The 11,780-nt window shown below is 51.6% G+C and overlaps 4 protein-coding genes across 4 annotated transcripts; 1 reads left to right on the top strand and 3 right to left on the bottom strand.

The window, feature by feature from the left end:
• Positions 1-36: 36 nt before the first annotated feature.
• On the bottom strand, positions 37-2,425 carry PMZ80_002333 (uncharacterized protein; the record flags this gene model as incomplete). Its single annotated transcript, XM_064870766.1, has 3 exons — positions 37-1,973; positions 2,027-2,333; positions 2,387-2,425. The coding sequence occupies 3 exons, from the start codon at positions 2,423-2,425 to the stop codon at positions 37-39; spliced, it is 2,283 nt and encodes a 760-aa protein (XP_064733219.1).
• Positions 2,426-5,182: 2,757 nt separating this feature from the next.
• Positions 5,183-8,336, bottom strand: MSU1 (3'-5' RNA exonuclease complex component; the record flags this gene model as incomplete). Its single annotated transcript, XM_064870765.1, has 2 exons — positions 5,183-8,205; positions 8,267-8,336. 2 exons carry the CDS (start codon positions 8,334-8,336, stop codon positions 5,183-5,185), a joined length of 3,093 nt encoding a protein of 1,030 aa, XP_064733218.1.
• A 509-nt stretch (positions 8,337-8,845) lies between these two features.
• Positions 8,846-9,961, top strand: PMZ80_002331 (uncharacterized protein; the record flags this gene model as incomplete). The annotated part of the gene is made up of 1 exon (XM_064870764.1): positions 8,846-9,961. One exon carries the CDS (start codon positions 8,846-8,848, stop codon positions 9,959-9,961), a length of 1,116 nt encoding a protein of 371 aa, XP_064733217.1.
• A 1,059-nt stretch (positions 9,962-11,020) lies between these two features.
• PMZ80_002330 (uncharacterized protein) lies at positions 11,021-11,740 on the bottom strand (the record flags this gene model as incomplete). The annotated part of the gene is made up of 1 exon (XM_064870763.1): positions 11,021-11,740. The coding sequence occupies one exon, from the start codon at positions 11,738-11,740 to the stop codon at positions 11,021-11,023; it is 720 nt and encodes a 239-aa protein (XP_064733216.1).
• Between the last annotated feature and the right edge of the window lie 40 nt (positions 11,741-11,780).

The following is an 11,780-nucleotide window of genomic DNA, read 5'->3' as shown; positions in this document are numbered from 1 at the left end:
GCTCGCTCTTGAAACCCAGATGGAGATTCGACTAAATCACGAAGACGTCGTTGTGTTCTGAAAGTGGTGGTGATGGTGCTGTGGTACCTGATGCATATCGTTGGGACCGGGCCCCCTGTGACCAACAGCCAAGTAAGTTTGATCGTGCTGGTTGTGGAATTGTTGCTCGTGCATGGGATAGTATGGCGCCTGTGAAGAGGCATCGTAGTGGCCGGACTGCGACCAAAAGGGTTCTGCTTCTGGCGGCAACATAGTAGATTGATAGCCAGTAACGTGTCTGGGCGCCGTATCCTGCTGCTGGCCGTTGTGCCATGACCTTCCTGCAGCAGTGGATTGTCTAGTCGAAGTTGCCGTCCTCGACGGCTGTCGAACGAGATTTGTGTTTCGTGGTCGGGCGAACCCGCTTGTCGTGTCTTCATTGCTGCCTCCTTCAAAGTGCTTTGCTGTCGTCACGTGGAAGAAACTCGAGCTCTCAGCTAGGGTCATGGCTGGCGGTTGCTCGGCTTGTAACCGTTGCTGCATAGAGGAGGGTAAAGGCGGCTGCATTGGTGCGCTGAATGCCGCCATGTCTTGTTGTGATGGGACAAATCGATTCTGAAGTTCGTCGTAACAAGTGTAAGCCAAAGCATAAGGGATGAAAGAAGGTGAAGGCTTGTCGGGAAGTGCCTCGGGAGGGTGCCCATACGGCCATGGATGATAACCAGTTTCGTCCTCTTGCCATTCCCAGTTGCGCGACGTTGATTCACCCATAGTCGCTGATTGTGGCATGTTTGTCGTGAAAGTCGTAGCGGCACTTAACGTGAATGGCGGGTGTACACCATAATTTGGCATCAAGCTCGTATCGTAGGGAGATTCCTGCAATGTGTTGCCGTAGCCGAAGGTACCTTGCGGCTCTGCAACGAGATCACGTCCGTCAAAGGACGAATCAGCTGTTTCCAATCCGCGACTTTCGTGTTTGACCGTTCTGCGCAGTCTGGTCCTCGACGACATTCCTTCATCAGCAAGTTGATCAATGCTTCTTTTCCGTTTGGACTGTGGCTCTGCTCTTGCGGCTTGCTTTTTCGGCGCTCTTGGCTCCTCATCGCTATCATCTGACGACGAATCACTCAACTTGCGTGTCAGGATCGGCTTTGATTTGCCCTTTGAAGTGCTCGAGGGCTGTGAATCCTTAAAATAGCGCTCCGAAAGTATAGTATTTGCTTTTTCGAGGAGCGGCAGCGCTGGATTGACCTCCTTTAGACCGGCAAAGCAATCATGAATCGCACCAATCTTCTCGTTGTATGTGTCCCAATCGCTTTTCTTTCCTCTCAACCCATGAATTGTCAAGAGAACAGTTGCTGTAAGGCCACCATATAGCAGGAGCCAAGATCGAGCAAGTTCTTCTTTGTCAATTGCGTACAGTGCCTCAAACGCTTTCATAGCATTTTCTGCATGCTTGATTGCCTGGGTGCATTCGTTGCCTTTGTGCCTAGGCGAGTTCAGCTTGAGGTCACGGACAATGCCACCAGGGCCGTCGTCTTCTGGCGGCAGAGGACAGTCAGGCTCCGAGTAATGTCCGCAAATGGTGGCTGTCCGACAGTAACTCACCACAAACAGTAAATTGGAAAAGAGCTTCAACACCTGTGCCTCGACAGGCTCTTTGTCGTTGGTACATGTAGCCACCTTCTCAAGAGTTGTCACAGGTAAGGCATCTTTTATAGATCGATGAAGGTGCAGAAAGTCCCATACGCCGGGCTCCGTGGAAACGTCCACCTCAAGTACCTCTACTATTTGGTGGAACACTTCGAGTTTGCTGTCAGTGTATTCACTGTTCGGCTGCGTGAAGTTCAATCTTAGCCTGGCAGGTGATAACAAGGCTTGGCCACCAAGGAAGAAGCATAGAGTCGAGTCCAATTCCCAAAGTCGACCACGTATTGAGCTCACTTCGTCGGAGAAATCAACATCTTCTTCCCAGGTAGTGGTAGTATCTGAAACTGGAGCCAGGGCATTAGTCTGCTGTTCATAGGAACTAAGACGAGTAGCTTACTGTCCAAGTCCTCCATTGCTCGCATCAAGGATGGAATTGACTCCCATGCGCTACGGAGGTTGCCATTGTTGACCTTCTCATCGATGGTGTCGAGTTGCGTCCTCCACCGGTACAGCAACCTGGTATGTTCATCGGTATGGTCTGCATCGGCTATAGCAAACGTGCTCTTGACTTGGACGGGTTGGGGTGGTAACGTAGACGTATCGTGGCAGTCTTGTAACAGACTTTCCTGCAGCTCCATCCAACGGTTGTGCACACCACGAACAGCCACCTGTGCCTGACCTCGAGCTTTCTTTATTTCATTGAACTAGGTGGTGTTAGCGATGGTTGCCATTGTCCGGGCCACAGACATTCTCTTACCTCGTTGACAACTCTGCACAGGGATAGCTTTTTGTGCATCTGTACAGATGATGTCGACATATATGGCACTTTCTGTCTTGGGGTGGAGGTTCGCGAGAAAGGCTGTTGGAAACGAAAGGTTTGAATGTCCGAGTCGTCAGACTCAGTGCCTCCCCTTTGATGGCGATATGCTTTTTTGAGCTCGCCCTCTCGACGGGCAAGGGCGATACGCTTAGCCTGAACGGAGTATTCGCAGGTGCGAGACTTCCGCTTCTCACCACGGCAGGAACTGCATGGCTCTTCGCCATCGCACTGTAGCAAGTTCAGCTTCAAACTCCGGATGCAAGGACCACCAACGAACCCTCGCGTGGGACTTCCTGCACGGCTCGCAGGCACCGTGTCGCCTGGTAACTATTGTTGTCTTTTCCTTGTCGTCCTTCGAATTCTGCATCGAAGGGGAATTCATGGCGGTTGAGGGTGCAGTCAGCGACCGACTATCGGAAGGACTCTTGGAAGACCGTGAGCGCTCGGTCGAGGTGTCTCGTAGTGCAAAGGCGCCATCTGAGAGACAGCGACCACTGTCCGAATCCGATCCAATAGACATATAGTTGTTGTGTATTCGCCCAAAATTGAAAACGTGCAAAATGAGCTGCACTTCAGGAAGACGGCCAAAGCGTTTGTTGTCTCTGAAGACGTGTTGCAGCAGACAAGGGACTACCTTGTGTCAGGTAGTAGATAATTGAGGCAATGACCGCAGAGCTCTAAGCACTGGAAGGGCCTTCTGGGGCTTGACGCTTCTAGCAAAGTCTTGCTGGCTATCAGAAAATTGATAAGTCGTTCTGGAAGTCTCCGCGGTGCTTCTTGCCAAAGATTGACGTTTCACCGAGATCGACAGAGCGTCTGAGTGGTGAGTATCTCTGTACTTATCGAATCCCAAAGCCTTGTGGTACTTCACGCCTCACTCACACTATGCTGGTCCATCAGGTACCATAGGTCCACAAGCAAATCTCGAGAAGGAATAATCGCCGTTCAGAAGCGAGAGTATAGTCGAACACTTAGGGCCCGAGACGTCTGTTTAAGATCGATCTGACAGAATACCAGGAATCTGGTAGGTTCGGCAAAGATGCATCTGAAACGATTGCTCAGCAGGACAAGCATCGGGATGAGTCGATGTGACTTCGTCGAGGTACAGCATTACGCCTTCGCAATCGGGTCAAGTCAAAGCAGACCGTCCAGGGTGTGCGCGTGGTCGTATTGACCGCTGGTATAGGACCACATATCCGGGCCCAGCAGTGAGGTAAGATGCGATTGGCAGCGCCATAGTAGGGTAGTCCCTGAGATGTCATTACGCCTCGCAGTAGATCTCAAACCATAAGGACCAGTTGGATTGTGTCAATCGCATCCACACCCCTGCGAACTGTTGGGTGCCTCGATGCGCGGCTAGCGGATCCTGGTCAGTACGTAGCGTCCGAAAGCAGAATGGCCTCGCGAAGCGCAGCGATGCCCAAGAGTTGCTAACCATATTTCGATGCACAGGATTTGTACTATCTGTATCAGAGAGTAGAAAACGACAATAACTGGGATCGAGACATGGGTTAAGCGAAAAGGTACGTCTAATTTGTTCGCAGCTTCGCACCGCAATCAGTATCGAGCCGATAAAGATCTACAGCACCGCATCTAAGCTTGTGACGCACGCCGTCGTGCTTGCAGGGGACTAATAAAATACGCTGGTACTTTATGGCTCGTGAAACTAACGCACCGGAGACGACGTTCCGCAAGCCCGCCAGTCCCTTTCGAGGAATTTGTGGTACCAACGACTTGGAAAAAGTTGGAATCCATGCTCGATAACCCCTCTGGATCCGAGATTCACAAGCGCAGCTGGCAGCGGGTGAGGCTGGTTCCGCCCCCTCCTTGTCATTCTGCCTATCACGACCTGTCAATCTAGCATCACCTTCATCTGATCGTCTTCCACTAGTTTGGCACTCTCAATAGGGTAATGGATGCGCCGAGACGTGCTTGTGCTTGTGCACCTCCCCCATGGAGGCAGAGCACCTCAAGCTGCACCAACCAGCCCCGGGCATTACTCACAATCCATCTGGATCTGGCCAGACTTGAGTCTTAGCGGCTGCCGTTTTGAGCTGGTTGCATGTAATTTCGTCTATGAACTGCCTCCCACGGGATATGGGGGGTGTGTTACTTTTATGTATCTCTCAGATCTTGAAAAGCGCCTACATCCTGCTTGACTCGTGCGCCGGATATAGGCTCGACCCCGTACTAGTGAACAGAGCGTCTTGACTTAACCAGGATCTGAACTGAGAGAACGTCAAGAGCTACGTGACACGGACCATGCGAAAAGACCGCCGATCTCAACGTGGTCGTGTCATACGTGAGCATGTTGCGCATCGCATTTATTAACGATGATCAGCGCTGCACAGTCACTTTTGACACACAGATGGCCTACCACGCGATGATAAATACTTTGATGTTGGCCAAGGAGGCTCAGTAGGCTCTAGCTGATGCGCGGATGGCCTTGATAAATACTGTTAAATCGTTCATGTACATATAAATTACACTAGTGAATACTTGCATTGGTTGCAACACACATCGGCAATATCATGCGAAAACCGAGATATCACCGTAGGCAATCATCGTACTCAATTGGACATCCTTGGAATATGCATATGTATCCCAAATGTGATGCAGCAGATCTTGAATATATGCAACCCCAATGCACTCACTGCAGTCCCCCGGACGCCACATTACAATGGCGCTACCTGGCTGCTGGCCAGGCGCCGGCTCACCTATGCCCTTTCCTCCTTACTCGTCTTCTTGCGGACGAAGCTCAGGGTAGACAAGGTCTTTGATGCGTGGTTCATCCGTAGGAGGACCAACGGCAATGCAATGGACAAAGCCATTTGCAAGATCTACCGACTGAATCTTAACTGGCAGAAATTGGCGGAATTTAGCTTGTTTCTCCCAGCCCTGATCGCTAGGCGTCAGATCCGCGGGAAGGTCGAATGCGGCCAATGAGGCCGGCACATAGGCATTCTGTTTGCCAACCCTCATCGTATTGCCTATTTGCACATCGAGGATCTCCGGTAGTTGAGCCTCCCCATAGTGAAAAGCTCTGTAGAGCGCCATGGTTTTCCAATGCCTGTCAGACACCGTGTTTGCCATCGTCACAACTTTATCACGAACATTGTTCAGGTAGTGCATTAGTCCTTGTTTGTCCCATGGGTAACTGACTTGTATGTCATTAATACCCGCAGAAGTAGATGCTGCTGCTGCTTCGGCCTTCAGATAAGCGTCGATTTGGTACTGATTAATCAAGTCTTTAGTGTTCCTCAGCGGACTACTACTGGGTAGCATTTGGGCCATGTTCAGCATCAGATATGGCGCCGGAGAGACGGAGTCGCCATTCAATAAGCCCAGATATCCTTCGTGCTGTCCTAGATTGTTGAGTCTGTTGAGATCGTATCCAGGTCTAGGGGCCTGATATCGATATAACGCAGGTATCTGTCGAGGCCTGGCCCATGCGCCCAGGGATTCAGCTGCAAGCAACATGCATCCAGCAACGGGGTGGTATTTCTTCGGTTGCTCGTCATACGTCGCGTCCACTGTAATCTTCGTGGCGCGCACACGGATTGCCGGATCACCGTAGCAATGCTCACTTCTAAATATTCTCTCATAACTGAGATCGGTATCCGCTGGGAGGTGAACGAAGACATCTCCGCCAGCCTTGGAAACTTGAAGCATTCTGAGATGAGCTGGGTTTTCCCGCTTTCGGGCATCCCAACGAGCACTAACAAGGTCCGAAATCAGCTTGAACTTGTCAAGATGGGTCGCGATCAACGACTTCTGCTGGCTGTTGTAGTCGTTGAAGCCAGGCTGCTCGACTGCCGGATCTTTGTAAGTATTTCGCCATGGTCTCCCATGGCTAACAATATATTCGTTAGCGACCCGATGCCCCAGATCGATTTGTGCGTCTAAAAGCTGCTTGTTGATGTGGATGACGTTTCGAACCGTGCCGGGAGCTACCTGAATGTCCTTTACGGAACCATCAGGAGCAAGCAGAGTACTGGTTGTTATGACGGGCCCATTTGGTTGAACGCTGAGTGTTTCTGTGATCGCAAACGGAAGTATCTGTTCCACTTTAAATCTAGTATAGGCAGTGCTGCCCATCAGATACGCCTTCTCAAGAAGCGGGTGGTCGACCGGAATGAAAGCCGAAGGATGAGCGATATGGACGTGTATCCAATGATGACCAGGAAATTCATCGGAAGCTTCGACCGATATAGCATCGTCCACAACATGCGTGGTCCTATCGTCCACGCAGAAGACTTCCATATCACCCCAGTCTCTGCGCAGATGTGCCATAGTATCGGGAAAAGGGGGCTGCTTGTTACCGGGTTCATACTTCAGTGTGGCAACCGCCGCCAGCTGCTTCTCCGCCGCAATCCTGGCAGCTTCATTCAAACCAAGCCAGGTCAACGGAATGGCTGCGTGACTGTCATAGCCTGGGGCCCAGGGATCGACGCATCCGAGCTCCTTCAAGAACAACGTGCCAATATCAGCATTTAGGTTGTATTTCGGGTATGCGCCTATGGCTCTCAGGATCATGGAGCAGATGGATTCATTACCCTTGTTAGAGGAATCCAGTAGGAATGGCCGTAGACAATACGTAGAGTATAGGAATTGGACAATCTTCTTCTCGTTGTCATCGAAGGACTCTCCGGTAGGCTTGCGTACGATACCGCCATCTGGGGGCACGACACTTTGCCGTGTCGGGCCCAGATCCCCTTCGGCTGTTGGCGACCGAATTTTCCGACTTTGTGTAATAATTCGGCGCGCCTTACTGATAAAGTTCGTCAGAGGGTTGTTCTTCAGATCCTGCGAAACATCTTTGCCAGAGGCTGCACGGGCAGCAGCATCCTGATACGCTCTTGCCCAGCTAGTTACTTCTGAGGCGCCTCGAGCCATATGCTTCGGCAAAGTCTGAACGCTAAACTCGGCTCTCGTTTGTGCGATAGAAAACCTTGGGTCCTCCCGAAGCTTGTCCATCAGGACTATCTTCGAACCCTCATTCAGCAGATCAAATTCAACGCCGAGATATTGGCGCACAAGCTCGTGGACAGACATATGCCTGAACTCGCGCTCGGAAGCTGCTTTATCGTAAAGCTGCTCCAAGGCACGAGCATGCTCGCGCCTGAAGTCTTCTCCTTCTTCATGCAGAATGGCGAACCTGCTCAGTACGGGCGACGACACCTCGAAGGGTACCTCGCCGAAGACGGAGGCAAAGGCCTGACCACCACTCTCTGCTTCAGAAACTTCGACCGGCTTCGCAGGTGTGTGGACCCGAATCTTGGCCATCTCGTGCTCAGTCGCAAGATTGTGTACTATGTGGGCGTTGAAGAGCGTCCGCACAGACACGTACCAACGCCCGTCGGCCAACAGGTACTGTGCTTGAGCACCAACGTGACCAAGATAGAGTGCAAACTGCATCTTCAGACCCGTAACCTGCATGAAAAAAGCATCACCTGGAAGCAGGGTATATTGCATGGTACTGACGTCGCCGTCCTGCTCATGTTGGTCGTCAAAAACTTCCTCGTCCTCAGCGATAGGTGTAGCTTTGTCGACGACTTTATCGGTGACAAACAAGGAATTCGGTAGCAGTGTCCTTCGTCCTAGGGGTGTGACTTCTGACGGAGCGTTGTCTTTCTGCTCCCTCTGGTAGTTGTTACTCCATTGTTTCAAATAGTCCCTGACACCACCAGCACCTGCGAGCTGTGTGCCTATCTGCGAGATATGAATGCCCCCAGAGGTGCGCTCAACAGATGGGTCTAAATCGGTGGTGCCACGCAGATTGCCAGCCGCCGCAGGGCTCGTAGCAAAGTAACGGACTTGCGATGGACATGAACAGGATAGAGCTTTCACTAGATTGCGAGATGATTCGTGCGAACGATAATGCCATATTGGTCTGGTGGCTGCATGATGGCTCAGTAACCGCCTTGGGCAGTTTCGAAGGGCTTGAACGCGATGAGGTCTGTCAAGCCATAACATTATTAGCTTGCGCAGCTCAAGGGTCTCCGAAGTGTCCTACCCTGGAGGTCGTTGCCCAATGCAAAACCGAAGAAGCTGATAATCTTGTAGACTGAGGCAAACGATGAGAAGGCAACTTGCATGCCCGGAACTTTCTGTCCACATGCAATGGTCTACGCCAGGGTCCCAGTACGCTAAGCTCGAAAGACTCATGCACTCAGATGCCGCAAAAGTGACCGTACATAGTAGCCGTAGATACCTTTTGCGCAGTTGGTGACGCAGCACCGACGGTGAGTGACTCAGTAGTGGGACACACTCCCCAAATCATAGGCACCACCAAGAAGTAGATGTCGATGCAGGAACTGCTGTTTGCTCACCTCATATATCCTGACCACTCCCCCATACAACATCACACATGAATAAGTGTTTGACAGTCTCACAATGGCTCCGATCAACCAACCTGCAAACCAGATAAAGTTAACAAACGTCTCTCTCGTCCGCTACAAGAAAGGCAAAAAGAGGTTCGAACTAGCATGCTACAAGAACAAACTGCTTGAGTACAGATCAGGCACCGAGACAGACCTAGACAATGTCCTGCAAATACCCACCATTTTCCTCAATGCTTCAAAGGGCGAGACAGCCCCCAACGCCGAACTAACGAAGGCATGGCCACAGATCGCCGCTGAGCAGGAGTCTTCAAGCCAGTCGGGCACAAAAGGCAAAGGTGGGAAGAAGACCAAAGCAAAGGCGCATGAGGAGGTTGACTCGGAGAAGACGTGGAAGGATGCCATCATTGAGGAGATCTTGAAGAAGGGTGAGATCCAGGTCAATGCGAACGAGAGGAAAGAGCTGTTGGACAGGATGGAGCGTGAAATTATTGAAGAGGTTGCGCAGAGGCTAGTTGACCCGCAGACGAAGAGGGTGTACACCACAGGCATGATAAAGAAAGGATTAGACCTGCTCTCAAAACAGGGTGGCCACGCTCCCCAGGCTGATTCTCTACCGCATAAGTTGGGTAAGTTGAATTTGAGCGAGGGTCAAAAGAAGAGCGGTTCGGCGCCCAAGGGCTCAAGTGAGACGAGTGGCATTGGCACCCCAAACACTGAAGAGGATGACCCAGCGAACAGCAATGGCCAGAAAGGCAAGGACAAGAAAAGCGATATGCCCATGTGGACGGGTGTGGTGACAACCAAGTCAGTCAAACAGCAAGCGTTGGACGCTATACACGCCTTGATTGCATGGCAACCAATCCCAGTAATGCGAGCTCGGATGAGGCTAAGAGTTACATGTCCAACCAGCCTATCCAAGCAGGCCCCGAGGTCAAAGGCAAGCACAGACGACAACGACGAGGGCGAAGGCAAGGGCACTATCAAAGACCGCATTCTTTCATACGTCGAGCAGGTAGAGAGCCAGGATGTCCTAGGCGAGGAATGGGAAGTGATTGGCTTCGTCGAGCCAGGTGCTTTCAAGGACCTGGGAGAGTTCTGCTCCGCTGAAACTAAAGGCCGAGGTAAAGTCGAGATATTGGATATGGCTGTTGTCCATACAGACGACTGAGCATACGCCCTTGTCGATTCTCTCGTTGTTTCCCACATGCATACATGACACGCATGACAAGGCGCTCCCATTGGCTGTTTGACAAAGTTGAGGCTAATCGTGCTTCCGGCAAAGCCTCTAGAAAGCAGGTTCGCAGATCTGGACTGCGATGAGTCAGCAGACCGCTTAAGCACCTTGTCATCATGCTAAGCAAGATCAAGTCTTCAACAAGCAGCAACAGGTGAGAAACCATTGCCATTTTGGGGTTAAGCAGCACTTCCACCGAACACATCACATCACAGCTGTAATGAGCTTGAACAATTTTGAGCCTCAACATTGAACTACTATATGATCATCTCCTCCGTTCCAGCACTTCACGCTCTCCGCGACACAATTGCCACCAACTCTGTCCGGCAAACCACGATACCCTTTCTGAACCATGTACTTCATGGAAACCTTCCGCAAGCTAGGACACAAAACCGCTGAGTTGTGGAAAATGCTTGTCCATGCGGGCAGTAACGCCAGGGTACACGCAGGCAAATTGAATCGGATGCCCCATCCTTGATTCAGCACCGGACAGCGCGGGTGTATCGCTGTGGCAGATTTCAATAACCACGAACTTGGCTGCCACACTTCGGTCGGACATAACAAGCCGCGGACAGTCATTGAACTCACCATCAACAACGATAGCTTCATAGCTACACATTCATGCAGGACCAGACACACCCAGCGAACGCTCCACGTTCCAGTCCAATGTCATGACAGCGACAGCAGACGCAGCTTTCAACAAAAGTACTCCGTGCTAGAGTATTCAGCTCTGTTGCACATACCAGCCACATGTCGGAAGCAACGATCGTCGTTTGGTGCTGTGGGAATCTCAAGCGGACAGCAGCCGGTTCGAGGCATCATTCCCCGGTTCCTCCTGGAGGCGATCCAAGGGAAGTCAAACACCTATCAACGACGATCCTTCGGGTCGGACTGCACTTCGCTGCTTTATGTCGCTTTTCAGAGTAGGCAGTAGTAATGTTCGATGCCCTCGACCGAGTTCATAGCAGGCTTCGGAATGCTGTGCATCGTTTTCTAGCCGTCATCACCTCCTTTCTGTGCCCGTGCCACGGAACCAGACTTCTGACCCTTCTGAGGCTTCTCAACACCCATAGCCTCATACCAAGCGTCCATCAATGAATCCATCCTAATCTTCCGTTCCGTAACTGGCCTGTCCGATCTAACCAATTTCTGATCACGCTGTACTGCCGCACCGGCTTCACGTACGGCCTCGTCATCACTCAACACCAACCCAAGCCCCTGCTTGACGCCTGGTGGTGCGCCCGTCTCGCCGTATACATCCTGCAACCAATCTTGATATGCGACCTTGAAAGACCCGTGATACGGGTTATCCTTTTTGATCTGTTCTCCGTATGCTCGCGCTTCGTCCTCGGGTATATTCTCTAAACGGCAGGTAAAGGTCTTCGGCTCAGGAAATGGTTTCCGATCTTGTAAGCCGCGGATATTGAAAGGGTCGAGGTCGCGGGGGTTAGGGAGCTTGTGGTAGACGGGCACCTCGAAGGTTAGGTGTTGGGAGGGTGGTTGTTGGGTGAAGACGGCGTAGTAGGATGTTGTGTTAGGTTCTTGACGGATGTCTTTGAGTCCGCCGGTTTGGGCGCGGATGAAGGTGGTCACTCGGCTCTGACCTTGACCTTGGGCTTGGGTTTTGAGATGTTTAAAGATTGCGCTCGATTCGGCTATTGTGGTTGGGGAGGGGTAGACGCGGAGCCAGGCTGCGAATTTGGCGCTGGACATGGCGGTGCCATTGCGCTGCAGGTACGAATATTGTGTGTGT

This window comes from Knufia obscura (genome assembly GCF_036327395.1).
Source record: "Knufia obscura strain CCFEE 5817 isolate CBS 148926 chromosome Unknown scaffold_2, whole genome shotgun sequence".
Lineage (NCBI taxonomy): Eukaryota > Fungi > Ascomycota > Eurotiomycetes > Chaetothyriales > Trichomeriaceae > Knufia > Knufia obscura.
Note: the sequence above shows the minus strand (reverse complement) of the source record. Positions and strands in the feature narration are given on the sequence as shown.